Source organism: Lutra lutra, chromosome 14, assembly GCF_902655055.1.
Source record: "Lutra lutra chromosome 14, mLutLut1.2, whole genome shotgun sequence".
Taxonomy (NCBI): domain Eukaryota; kingdom Metazoa; phylum Chordata; class Mammalia; order Carnivora; family Mustelidae; genus Lutra; species Lutra lutra.
In genome coordinates, this window is record NC_062291.1 from 62,792,751 (window position 1) to 62,805,492 (window position 12,742).

At 44.0% G+C, this 12,742-nt stretch overlaps 1 protein-coding gene across 3 annotated transcripts in view; it reads left to right on the forward strand.

Moving 5' to 3' along the window:
- AS3MT (arsenite methyltransferase) overlaps nt 1-12,400 on the forward strand; it is a 29,094-nt gene extending 16,694 nt beyond the window's left edge. For 2 of the 3 annotated variants that reach the window (XM_047702597.1, XM_047702599.1), the window contains exon 11: nt 2,708-3,750. In XM_047702597.1, the coding sequence (XP_047558553.1) occupies nt 2,708-2,800 (93 nt within the window). In that variant the 3' untranslated portion in view covers nt 2,801-3,750. Of the gene's footprint in view, nt 1-2,707; nt 3,751-12,379 lie in introns of those variants that run through there. The other variant, XM_047702598.1, reaches the window with a different exon arrangement.
- The last annotated feature ends 342 nt before the right edge of the window (nt 12,401-12,742 follow it).

Here is a 12,742-nt window from a genome sequence, read left to right on the forward strand (position 1 = left end):
TTCTCCTGGAACCCAGCTTCCCGATTCCTAGTTAGAGAAGCTGTCGGCAGGTTACAGTTACAAGTAAAAGGAGTGTTTCCTCCAACCACAACACTTCCAGTGTACTCTGGCTGTAAAAAAATTAAAAAAATTTCCATTAAGTGGGCTGGCTTCCGCAGAGACCCCTTTCTTCCAGCCTGGCTCTCCTTGACCTCCCTGTTAGTGCGCACGCGGGGTGTAGAGGAGGGCTCTTGACCTCGGATACCAGTCATAACTTGCTATGTACTTGAACTGGTTTATCCCACCTGCGTCTTCTCTCATCTGCCTTCTTTCAGCCTGCTGATGTGCCAATGTCTTTAGATCAGTTCCAAGGTTTTGAAATGGCAATCACTGACAGTGAAGGAAGATTTAAAGAATGAAACAGCTGCGTGTCCTAGAAATATAACCTTGTGTGCTTGGAGGAGGACGTGCCTATCTTTTTTATGGCAGACCTTTCCGATAAAGACCGAGAGCGCAGTAGAGGCAGGCACACGTGGGGGTTGCTGGTGCCGGCGACTTCCTGACAGCTGCCGCCAATGAGGAATGCTGCTGCTTGCCCAGCATTGACGCAGTGATAACCGATTCTGAGATCCCTTCTTTTCTTTCTTTTGTCCTCCTCCTCCTCTTCTCTTTTCTCCTGCCCTTCCCACTCCTCCTCCCTCCCTCCCTGTTCCTCTTTTCCTCTTCCTCATTCTCTTCCTCCTTCTCTTTTAATCCTGACAAGGAAAGTGTATGTTGCTATTCAAAGAATTACATTAGGGGCCCTTGGGTGGCTCAGTTGGTCAAGCATCCGACTCTTCATCTCAGCTCAGGGATTGATCTCAGGATCGTGAGTTCAGGCCCCACATTGGACTCCACATGGGGCATGTGGCCTACAAAAAAAATTACATTAGTAAAACACTGCAGCATCGGAAATGATGCATATAGGACTGTGGTACACACTATCCTGCTACAGATAATAGTAGTGGTAGTAACAATGTGAGCGAAGGTAGGTATAATATAGAGAACCTAGTCTTTACTGAACAGGTGAGATGTTCAAGGCACTGTGCCACATGGTCTTCACAGTAACCCTTATTATCCTCATTTTTAAAAATTAACTAATTTTTAAAAATTATCCTCATTTTACAGAAGAAGAACGTAAGATTCAGATTAATGTACTAGTCCAAGGTCACAGAGCTAGAAAGTGGTGAATTTGAACCCATGTCAGATTCTGAAGTTGACATTCTTACCCTATATGCTGTACTAGCTCTCCGTATCTAGACTTTTCATAGAATCACAGGATGTTGGTGCTGGAAAGGACTATTTATCAAAGTGTCTCACCTTTTATTTCCTTTAAGTCTTGGGATCTTTTAGGGATGGAAGCATGCATTAGGAAGTGATACTGATATCATTATCTCTTATTAGTAGAGAAGCCATGGGGTGGGAAGAAGAGGAGTGGAAAATCATTTTCCTGGCTGAAAAGGAGGAGAGGCTAACTTTGATGACTAGGAATTCCAAAGTAACAAGAGAAGGAAATAAACAGTGGACCAGAGGGCCTGGCAGAAGCGACTGGCACAGCCAGCCCTCTTCTAGGCTTGGAGATCCCCTACTGGATGCTAGCTTATTACCTGTTAGGGAGCCCAGATCCAGGCAGGCATCTTCATTCTAGAAGAGTGGAAACTGAGGGCCAGGGGGACCAGGCTCCCCATAGGTTATTTCAGTGAAGGTAGTGGTCCGTAGGACTGTCTGTCCTTCATGAATGTAGGGTCCGTATCTGTCTTGTCCTGCCTTCTATTTGCAGTGACCAGTGATCAATAGTGAGAGTGTGCATTTATGTTTAATGAATTAATTATCACTATTCAAGGTGGCTTATTCATGCTCTTGATTTCTTGCCTTTGTGCCTGGTTTTCCTCTGGCCGCACTGGTGCTGTTGTTGGAGGTACCTCATTTGGAGGTGAAAGGAGGAAAAATAAAGACTACCATCTTGTCTTCTGAAAATTCCGCTCACTCTGCCCTGAGGTCTTGCCAGCTGGTGTTGGCAATGTCAACATCTGAACATCAGCAGTTGCTAACAATGGCCTTGATGTCTAGGACTTGCCTTCTTGTCTTGTGCACATGTTTCTGGAGATTAGAGTAAGGGAAGGAATGAAGTTTCAGCATTTTGGTATTCAGTTCCAGAAGGGTAAAAGGCATTACATATGGGACTCCCATAAAGCAAAATGAAACAAAATCAACTTTCCTGGTCCCCTAAGGACCACCTTTAAGAGGCTTTAAATGAAGTTTACCTTGAAGGTAGTAAAAACTTGGGACACCTGGGTGGCTCAGTCACTTAAGTGCCTGTCTTCGGCTCAGATTATGATCCCAGGGTCCTGGGACTGAGTCTCACATTGGGCTCCCTGCTCAGCGGGGAGCCTGCTTCTCCCTCTGCCCGCTGCTCTACCTACTTGTACGTGCGCGCTCTCTCTCTCTCTCTGGCAAATAAATAAATAATTTTTTTTTTTTAAAGGAAAGAAAGTAGTAAAAACTTGACTAGAAGCTTCAGGACAAGACATCCACCTTTATAGCTGAAACCCAAGGATCCCACGGAATTATAAAATTTTACCTATCTTCTGGGTAAACCAATCTCAGTCAAACTGAAATATGAGAGTTGTAGTACATCCAAACACCTTTAACTTGTTCTTTCATTTTGGTTTGCCTTTCCTTTTCACAGGGTATAATCACAGATCCATTCAAGCTTGCAGGAGAGTCTGATGATGTAAAGCCCAGATGTCCCTCTGACGTTGCTGGAGGCTGCTGTCCCTAATTTACAGGTGATCGGAAGAAAGGAGCAGAAAGTGAAGGACTTACATGTGTCTTTTAATCTACCCTTCTCCACAGCACAGACCATATGAAAGAATAAATGGCACAAAAGCCACTATATTCTAGGTCATTGATAAAAATAATGGATTATTTTTTATAAGGTATTAATTGAAGGTTCATAGCACATGACCGTAAAGGCTGATCAAACAGGTTTTCCTCTCTCTTTGCTAATTCAAAGTTCTGGTGCCACTTAGTGGTCAGATGTGGAACTGAGACGGGGTCTTCAGGCCTGGCCAATGAGCAAGAGGAGCTTCAGGAGGAACGGTTGGCTGGCTGGCAGAGGGTCTCAGGAAAAACATTTTCCTTCTGACCTGCATAGCACCTTTTGGACTTTCACCATGTTTGCTCATAAAACAAAGCTCCTACTGAAATCATGCTAATCATGCCAAGAAATTGCAAAATCAAATTTGGTAGAAGTGCTCTTCAGACAACTTCTAAATCAAACTTTTTTTTTTTTTGCAACTGAATGAAGAAAACAAATGAATAATGAATCTCTTTGCCCTCATTAGATCCTAAAGAATGACACCGTAGTGACTATCTATAGTAAATCCTTACTGGATCAGGAAAAGAGTAATAATTTTTTATAAAGAGAGGTAAGAGATGTAAAAACAGTGGGTTTTCTTTTTCTTTGTAATGTGCCCCAGTTAAAACTTCTGGGAAACTATTAGATTTATTTCTAGCTTCCATAGTTAAAGAATGAGATTGAGGACTATTTCAGGATGATGTCATCATTAGAAATGAGAACATTATTTAATTGAAGTCCAGTTCCACTTGAAGACTTTGTTAGGGGACACAGAATGGTGTAAGTCATACATAAGCCATGGTCCTTGTCATCAGGAGCTGATCAATCCTTTAATAACAGCTGTCAAGTGATGAAGAGTTGTTTGTTTTTTTTTTTTTAAGATTTTATTTATTTATTTGACAGAGATCACAAGCAGGCAGAGAGGCAGGCAGAGAGAGAGGAAGGGAAGCATCAGGGCTCGATCCCAGGACCCTGGGATCATGACCTGAGCCAAAGGCAGAGGCTTTAACCCACTGAGCCACTCAGGCGCCCCCAGACTCCACTTTTAATAAAGCTGTTAAAAATGGAGAAATTCTTAGATTTCTGAGTGGGTTCAACCACAGAACCTGACTTAATACTACAGACTAAGGAGAGGACTGGGTGGTATCTTTTAAGCTCTATTAATCTCTGTGACTTTGATTCTAAACAGTGCTTTTGTGGTTCTAGAGTTCAATATCTACCCAGTTGTAACCTACGTCAGTGACAACATTTGTTAGGCTGGTACAGGTGGGATTAAGCATTCTTCATCATCTGTGAGTCCAGAGTGGTCTTGCTAGAGGGGGAAAGGATGAAAAGAAAGGACATTCTGGTTATTTGGTTTATTAGGGTTTTCTAAATTTAGAGGAAGGAGGATTTAGTCAATCACTTGTCCTTCTGAATTCTCAGTTCCCCAAAAGATGTTGAGGGATGAATTTGAACTGGAATGTGGAAATTCGTGTTGTGCTTTTCCTAAGAATAACATACTTTATACATTATTTTCCCACAAAAATACACATCGTAAGACTTGCATTTGATCTAGAATCTAGGCAAAATATTTACTAGATAATATAAATTAAAGTAGACTGTTTTGTTCAGAAGAATGCCATACACAGTTACTTGAATATTCAGTATAGGCGAGATAGACAACTAGGAGCGTATGTCTCTTCTCACAGAGGACACCTCTCCTTTAAGTGCGAGAGACAGTGTGGAATGGTGAGGGGCCGAAATCTGACAGCAAACCGAATAGTTCTTTTCCACTTGGCATTTTGGCCTTGAGAAAATTATTTAACATCTCCGTGCCTTTGTTTCCTCGTCTACATGAAGTTCTTTGAAAGGGTAGGTGGCACATGGTTTCAGTTGTCACTACTTTGGATCTGTATGGTTGGCTACCAGCATGGGATGGCGGGTCCAGCTGAAGACCGGCTTGCTGCCAAGCGTGGTCCAAGAAGCTCCTGTAGCTCTTCTGACAGTGGGCAGCCTTCCCCCCAACGTTGTGTTATCACCTTTTCAAATATGCAGAAAATTTTAAAGCATGTAGCCACTGCCTGTTTACCCATCACATAGGTCACTTGTTCACCTTCATTTCATACATGTTATGCTTACTAATAGCAGAGCCAGAGGAACAGGGGCCTAATTCTGTAGCTACAAACCCTTTTCAGAAGATACTGGATTTATGGGGCGCCTGGCTGGCTCAGTGGGTAGAACATGTGGCTCCTAGTCTCGGGGTTGTGAGCTGGAGACCCATGTAGGGTGTGGTAGAGCTTACATTAAAAAAAAAACAAAAAACAAAAAACAACTCCCTGATATGAGGAAGTTGAGAGGCAACATGGGGGCTAAGGGGAGTCGGGAAAGAATAAAGGAAACAAGATGGGATCGTGAGGGAGACAAACCAGAAGAGACTCTTTTTTTTTTTTTTTTTTAAGATTTTATTTATTTATTTGACGGAGAGAGATCACAGGTAGGCAGAGAGGCAGGCAGAGAGAGGGGGGGAAGCAGGATCTCTGCCGAGCAGAGAACCCGATGCGGGACTCGATCCCAGGACTCTGAGATCATGATCTGAGCCGAAGGCAGTGGCTTAACCCACTGAGCCACCCAGGCGCCCCCAGAAGAGACTCTTAATCTCACAAAACAAACTGAGGGTTGCTGGGGGTTATGGACATTGGGGAAGGTATGTGCTATGGTGAGTGCTGTGACGTGTGTAAACCTGGCGATTCACAGACCTGTATCCCTGGGGCTAATAATACATTATATCTTAATTAAAAATTTTTTTAAATGGGGGAAAAAAGTGGCCTTAATGGGTTTAAGGAGCAGATTTTCTCTTAATTGATTATTGTACCAAACATAGTATTTTCAGTCCTTTGTTTTCATAGGAAGAGAATTCATTTAAAAATCAGGTAAGGGGGGGCGCCTGGGTGGCTCAGTGGGTTAAGCCTCTGCCTTCAGCTCAGGTCATGATCTCAGGGTCCTGGGATCGAACCCCACATTGGGCTCTCTGCTCAGCAGGGAGCCTGCTTCCCCCCCTCTCTCTGCCTGCCTCTCTGCCTACCTATGATCTCTCTCCGTCAAATAAATAAATAAAATCTTAAAAAAAAAAAATGAGATGCCCAGACTTAAAAAAAAAAAAAAATCAGGTAAGGGGCACCTGAGTGGCTCAGTCGGTTGGGTAACCGGCTCTTGATTTCAGCGCAGGTCATGATCACAGGGTCCTGGGATGGAGCTCTGAGTCGGGAAGTCTGCTTCTGGATTCTTTCTCTCCCTCTGCGCACCACCCCCCACCCTTGCTCACGCTTTCTTTCTCTCTGTAAAACAAACAGATATTTTTAAAAAATCAGGTAAGCCTGCAGAGGCTTTGCAGCTTACCTACTAGATAGAGCCCAGCAATAGCTTAAATAGAATCCCACCCGCCCCCCACCTCCAGCCACACATGGCTGAAGAGGGCATGGCTCTACGGCGAGAGAGCAGCAGAGACTGCTTCTCGTATTGATTCTTGGCCTTTCCTTGGATGGCTCCTAGGAAGCAGCAAAGGAGTGACTAATTCTGCCTTATTAGATTGGGAGGTTTGCTCAATGAGCCTGGCATGGAATGTGAAGCTATCCATTCAGTCTTTCATTTATTCACTAACTATTATTAAGTACCTATTCTGTACCAGGCACTGTCCTAGGCCCAGATCACTAACAATCAAAGATGATGAACCCCGTGGGCCAGCAGGACCAAAACAGCTAAGCCTATTTTCTAAGTGCTGGCACCTCTCCTGACTTCTGCGATTTGCCAAGTTTCTTTAACTGCACAGACAGCACAGATGAGGTCTAAACAGGGTTTTTTTCCGAAGACCCTGCTGGAAGAGTCAGTAGAGGGAGAGAGAGCTCACTAGATAATAAAAATGAACTCTTTTGCAAATATGGGCCTGGAGTTACACAGTCCTAATAATAACCTATGACTTGAGCCTTAATGCCTCATTCCTGTCTCCGTTCGACTGCTGACCCCGCGGTTTCTGCAAGCACAGCTCCCACTGAGGTTAATGGGAGTGTTATGTGAATGTAAGTTTTGTACTTCATCTTCTCCTGCTGCGTGAGCCTTGCTTGTCTTGGACTGATGACTGTACCAATCCCCTTCCCCAATGGGAACATGCTAGCCCCTCCTTTCATGGAGCAGAGTCACGTAGCCTGGTATGCTGCAGGTGAGGGGAAAATCAATTTGGGACAAAAACGTTCTGCTCAAATGCTACTCTCTGCTTCATAATAATAGCCCCCCGCGTCCTATATGTTGTCCAGAAGCCCAAGAGAGTAAAGGAGAACGGTGTATCGATACTGTTCCGGGGCCCTGTAAGCCAGACTTGGGTCTATATTAACTTTTTGTCTAGGCCTAAAGCCATTAACTCTCTTCTCATTTGTGGAATGAGAAGTGATGCAGGAGACCGAAAGCAGGTACTCTCCCAGTCTGGCTCTGCAGCCAAACTGGTTACTTGGCCGTAGGAAAACCTTGTGTCCACTTGGCCGTTCATTTGCCCCGTCCGTAAAAGAAGGGTGTTGAACTTGGTATACCCTACGTTCCCTGCCAGGCTGCAAAACAGATTTACGGATCTAGATTCTGGGAAGGTCACTGTGCTTTTAAAATTGAATTCATTGCCCGCATTTATCAATTAGAAGGTTTTACATAAAATAGGAATTTCTGACTTCTCTTGGAAAAGTAGAAATGTTGGCCACGCGAACCTTGTGTTTCTGCCCGGTTGCCATGACCGGAGTGGAAAGGCTTCCCCTTCAGCCAGAGTGTGCCCCTTTCGTCTGCTTGCCTCCATCCCTGTCCCGCCCGCTTTACTCACCCCTATAGGCTTTTGAGTTTGTGGCCTGCTCTTGGACTAGAATGAACACATTTTCAGCAGAGTTACTCGTGAGGGCTTTTTCCTCCGGGATTGTTCAAACGATGGCTGATCTGTGGCCTAATCTAGGAATCTGACTTATATATTTAATTCATGACAAGCAGAAGCCAAGAAGGACATGCGGAGCTTCTCAGGGATGCTCGCAGGAGGGAACTGGGGTTCTGGGGCTGCGTATGGTAATTTGACCTATAACTCAGAGCCTAATTGTGTTGGGTGAGGTGGTCTGGACAGTTTAGTCTCTGTTCCCAGAATTAACAAGCCTCCATCACATAACTTTCTTTGTGAATATTAAATGAACATTCCCCTGGAAAGCAAAGCCTCCAAATGTCAAGCTGCTATGTCAAGGAAAGGTTTGCCCAGCAAGCACAGAAGGATCCGTGCTGCTTCTAGGCTTGGTAGTTCATCTTTTATTAACTGTCCTTATTTTCTTTTTCTTATTAACCTTATTATTTCTTTCATTTGGCTCTAACTAGGGAAATGTTGCGAGGGAGGTATTTTTAGTTTTGCTTCTAAATAATGGAAGAGGAGCCGATAAAGCTGATACAGCCCTTTAAAAATGGTGCTTTCTCGAGATAATGAGGAAGATTCACTGTGGGTATAAATCATGCCAAATGCTCCAAGTTGTGTCTTTACTGAAAATGACTCCCTTTTGCCTCCTTCACAATGCTGATTTTTCTACTTTAACGCAAGGAAAAACCAAGGCTGAGGATATTTAAATGACTTGCTCAATGCAGGTAGAGCCTACAAAGTGTTGGAACTGACACTAAAACTAGGTCTAGTACAATCCTGTTGTGTTCTAGGGTCTGTCCTTGCTCTCCTTTTGGGAATTCCCCAATTAAAAAAATATAGCAATGAAAAACGGACAGTGATTACTACAAAAGTAAGGATAGTGGTTACATCTAGGCTGGAGAAGACGAGTGAGCTAGAAGGGATCTAGAGGGTCTTTCTCAACTAGGGGAAGGTTCCCTTTATCACAAGGTGAACATAATCTTTGCCTGGGACTGTCCCAGTTTGAGTCTCAAACTAGGTTAATTATTAATAGCACTCTTTTTTCACTCTCAAACGGGGTCTGTTTTGGATGATAAATTCTATGGTCAGCTGCTTTACATTTATGTTTTATGCACTTCTATGTAGGTTTGTTTTATGTTAACTTTTTTTTTTTTTTAAGAAGTTTGAAAAATGTATCAGGAAGTCTCACCTATGATCAAGAATCTAGGCCAGCCTGGGAAAACTCATGTTTGCTCTAAGATTCATAATTACTGTGCAAACGCCAGTGATAGTACCTGTGATTCAGGTGTGGACTCCCAGAGCAGAGGCTGTGGGGTCCCATTTTCTGGGGACTCCTGTGGCACAAGCTAGTTATATCTGGGTTTTTTTAGTTTTTATTTTGTTTTGTTTTGTTTGTTTGTTTATTGGTCCTAAATGTGGCTGGAGAAATGGTGTATCCTTTAGTTCTAATTGTGAAGGTCAATAAAGACAACAGATGGGAAAGTGCTTTGTAAACTGTGAAGGTTTTTTTCTGCTCAGAGTGGCGGGAGTTTTCCAGATTCCTACACTGGCAGAGCCCCAGCTTCAGGACGCTGGTGCTGTCAGTTAATCTTCCTGTAACACAGCTCTTCTACTTACAACTTTTTATAGCTCAGAGTGCCTGCAGAATTAAATCTAAATCTCTAAACTTGGTATTCAATTCACCACCAACTGGCCGGATCAACTTTCCAACATTATTCTTGCTATTCCTCTTTGTGGGCTTCAGAACCAAATTTGACTATATAGTGTCCCCCAAATGCTGCTCCCTTTGCCATCTCACTTCATAGTTTTCTCTCCATTAGGTTGCTTTTTCCCTCTTTCTTCTCTCTCAGTTCCTTGGTCATGGACTGAATACTTGTGTCTCTCCCCTTGTTCTACCTTCCAATTCATATGTTGACACCTTAACCCTCAAATGTGGCTATGTTTGGAGGTGGGGCTTCCAAAGAAGTAACTGTGGTTAAATGAGGTCATAAAGATGGGGCCCTGATCTAGTAGGATTAATGCCCTTACAAGAGATATCAGGGAGCTCATTCTCTCTCTCCACATTCAAACTTAGAGGAAAAGCCATGTGAGGACAAAGAGGCCATCTGGAAGCCAAGAAGAGAGCGCTCACCAGAAACCAACCCTACATGACCTTGATCTGGGGCTTCTGACTTCCAGAACTGTGAGAAAATACATTTCTCTGTTTAAGCTACCCAGTCTATGATATTTTGTTATGGCAGCCCAAGCACACAAAGACACCTTTCTTGGACTAGCTGTTACATGGACATATCGAAAAACCTGTCTGTTTTTCAAGGACCAACTCAAAGCCCATGAAGGGTCAATTCTCCCACTTTATTTGTACTTCTTTTTAAGACTTTTTTTTTTAAAGATTTTATTTATTTATTTGTCATAGAGAGAGAAGCAAGAGTGAGCACAGGCAGACAGAGTGGCAGGCAGAGGCAGAGGGAGAAGCAGGCTCGCTGCCAAGCAAGGAGCCCGATGTGGGACTTGATCCCAGGACACTGGGATCATGACCTGAGCCGAAGGCAGCTGCTCAACCAACTGAGCCACCCAGGCGTCCCTTTTTAAGACTTTTGATGTTCTATCCTGCATATGTCATTAGGTGGCATATGTTTCCCAACCTCTTTACTGGTAGGATTTTGGGGTAACTGCTGATTCAGTAATATAGCTCCACGATGCCTAGTACAATGTCTGGAACTTATTAGTTATACAATATATATTGAAGGAATGGATGGTAAAGGAGAAACAAAGAGATGGGGAAGTAAGTAAGATATAACTTTAGTTAAAATTTAAAGAGGAAACAGAGAATTGAGATGTATTAATAAATGGGGAGAAATAAGTCTTTAGTGATGTTTAAAATAAAACAAATGGGTATCCCAGAGGAAATAAAAATAAGAGATTTTCCCCCCCATTGAGATCTGGCATATTATTTGTCTATACATTGGGGGGGGGGTCCTGACTTAATGGAGTAGATTTCTTGCTCCAGCTTCAGGGAATATGGAAAAAAGACCATGGGAAGGAGCTCAGCTGGTATGGGAAAATTGGCATTTTATGACTGGAGTCATAATCATAAATTCCAGCTCTAGTATGAGACCGCTGCTGGTCTGAATCTCACAGAAGGGCTCAGAATTGGGCATTTAGGATTGTTCTTCTCCCTGGTTTCCCATTCCTACTTACCAGCCTCCTATCAGTCTTTCTTATCAACTACCTGTTCCTCACTCCCCAAATGTGGTTTTAAAATTTAGATCTTTGAATAGATGATATTCATATGGGTCAACATTTAAAAATTATGGAAGTGAAAAGTTTCCCCCAAATCATGACCTGGGTTGAGTGTTTCAGTCACAATGATAAGGATATGAAGCTCAGAATCTTTCTTACACGTTTGTCCAAGACAGAGCTGGAGGCTGGAACTGAGATGGAACAGCACTGAGAAAGAACATCCTAAGAGATTTTAGAAAATCCTACAGTTGCCGGCCTGGCAGTCAGGAGGACAGGGGTCCTAGAGCAGAGCCAACAGTGGACTTTTAGCCCAGAAACACCTTTCTCTGAGTAGTCCAGGTCAAGAACTGAGAAGGAAGGAAGCAGGTGACTGTGCAGAGCACAGGAGACCACTTGGGTTTGCCCCACAGAAGGGTAGGGAGGGGCGGGTTCCCGGGACAAGGGCAGTGGCCATGTAGGGTGCTGCCCAGCTCCCAAGGCTCCATTGTGGAGGGACCCAGAGCCTTTGGTGGGGGTGGGCGGGGCAGTTGGAGTCTCCCTTGAACCCACCTGAGTGCCTGACAGGAGACTCAGGATTCCCAGGGAGGCTGCACCCAAGGAGCTTGGGTTCATATCAAGGGAGGAAGCTTATCTCCCAACTCCATCAAAAAGCTGCTTTTTTCTTTCTCTTTCTACTCCACTGACTACATCCAGAAAATATCTAGAAAAGGAGGGAAGTAAAGCCTGAAGAAAGCTTTTCCTCTAGAGAAGGTAAATGGCATTGCTGACTTGATGAGATTCTTGATTCTGGCTTCTTCTGTTTGTTTTTGGCCCACTGTTGTGACGAGTTCTCATCTGAACTAAAAGATCTCCTGTCTTTGTATTTAAACAAGTGAACGATGTTGCTTCAGGGGCAACAGTTTTCATTCTAGGGAAAGTCTGCGTAACTCCAGTATTTCCCCAGTTCCTGGAGGGCTCGATCCCAGAACCCCTGGATCATGACCTGAGCTGAAGGCAGATCCTTAATGGCTGAGCCACCCGGGCACCCCTCAAAATGACTTTAGCTCTGGATGGAGTGATTTCCCAAATCCTGGAATCCAGACACGTGGTAGCTTTTCTTTTGGAGCTGAGGGAATGGAATAGTCGCTCTTCCCCTTTAGTGGCCCGTGAAGCACTCTGGCAAGAGAGGGTTAGGTAGGAAAAGGTGTTTACTAGGAAGTTCTGGCTTTACCTGAATGAATTGCTTAAGGTCAAAGTCAGAACCACCCAGGATTCGACATCTGCGGCACCCGCTTAGCCATCTCGGGCCTTTTGTAGCCCATTTCGGGGGGTGAGATATGATGAGAATTCAAAGTTTTATTGTATTTGTTTTCTTCCAGATTTAAAATGACATCCCTAGAAGCAAGTGTTGCCTTTGTCCTCCATTCATACAGACGGGCAGACTGGAAAGCCCCTGGAAGTCACGAGAAGCCTGCACCAGCAGCCCCTCTCTAAGGAGAGGGTCATTCTTGGAGCTAACAAGCCTCCACACTGGAAGATCCTTCTTTCTGAGGAAAATGTGCCTGGCTTAGGTGTCTAGATTGCTCTGTGTCTTGGGTCTACATGAAAAATATGACACCCCCCCCTCCGCCCCCGGCACCATTCAGGATAAACATCACTTAGTGATCCCTGTGTGAATTTGAGCTTGGTTTGTTTTTTATTTTTATGGTGGGGGGCGCTGCAAGAGAGAGCAGGAAAGAGGG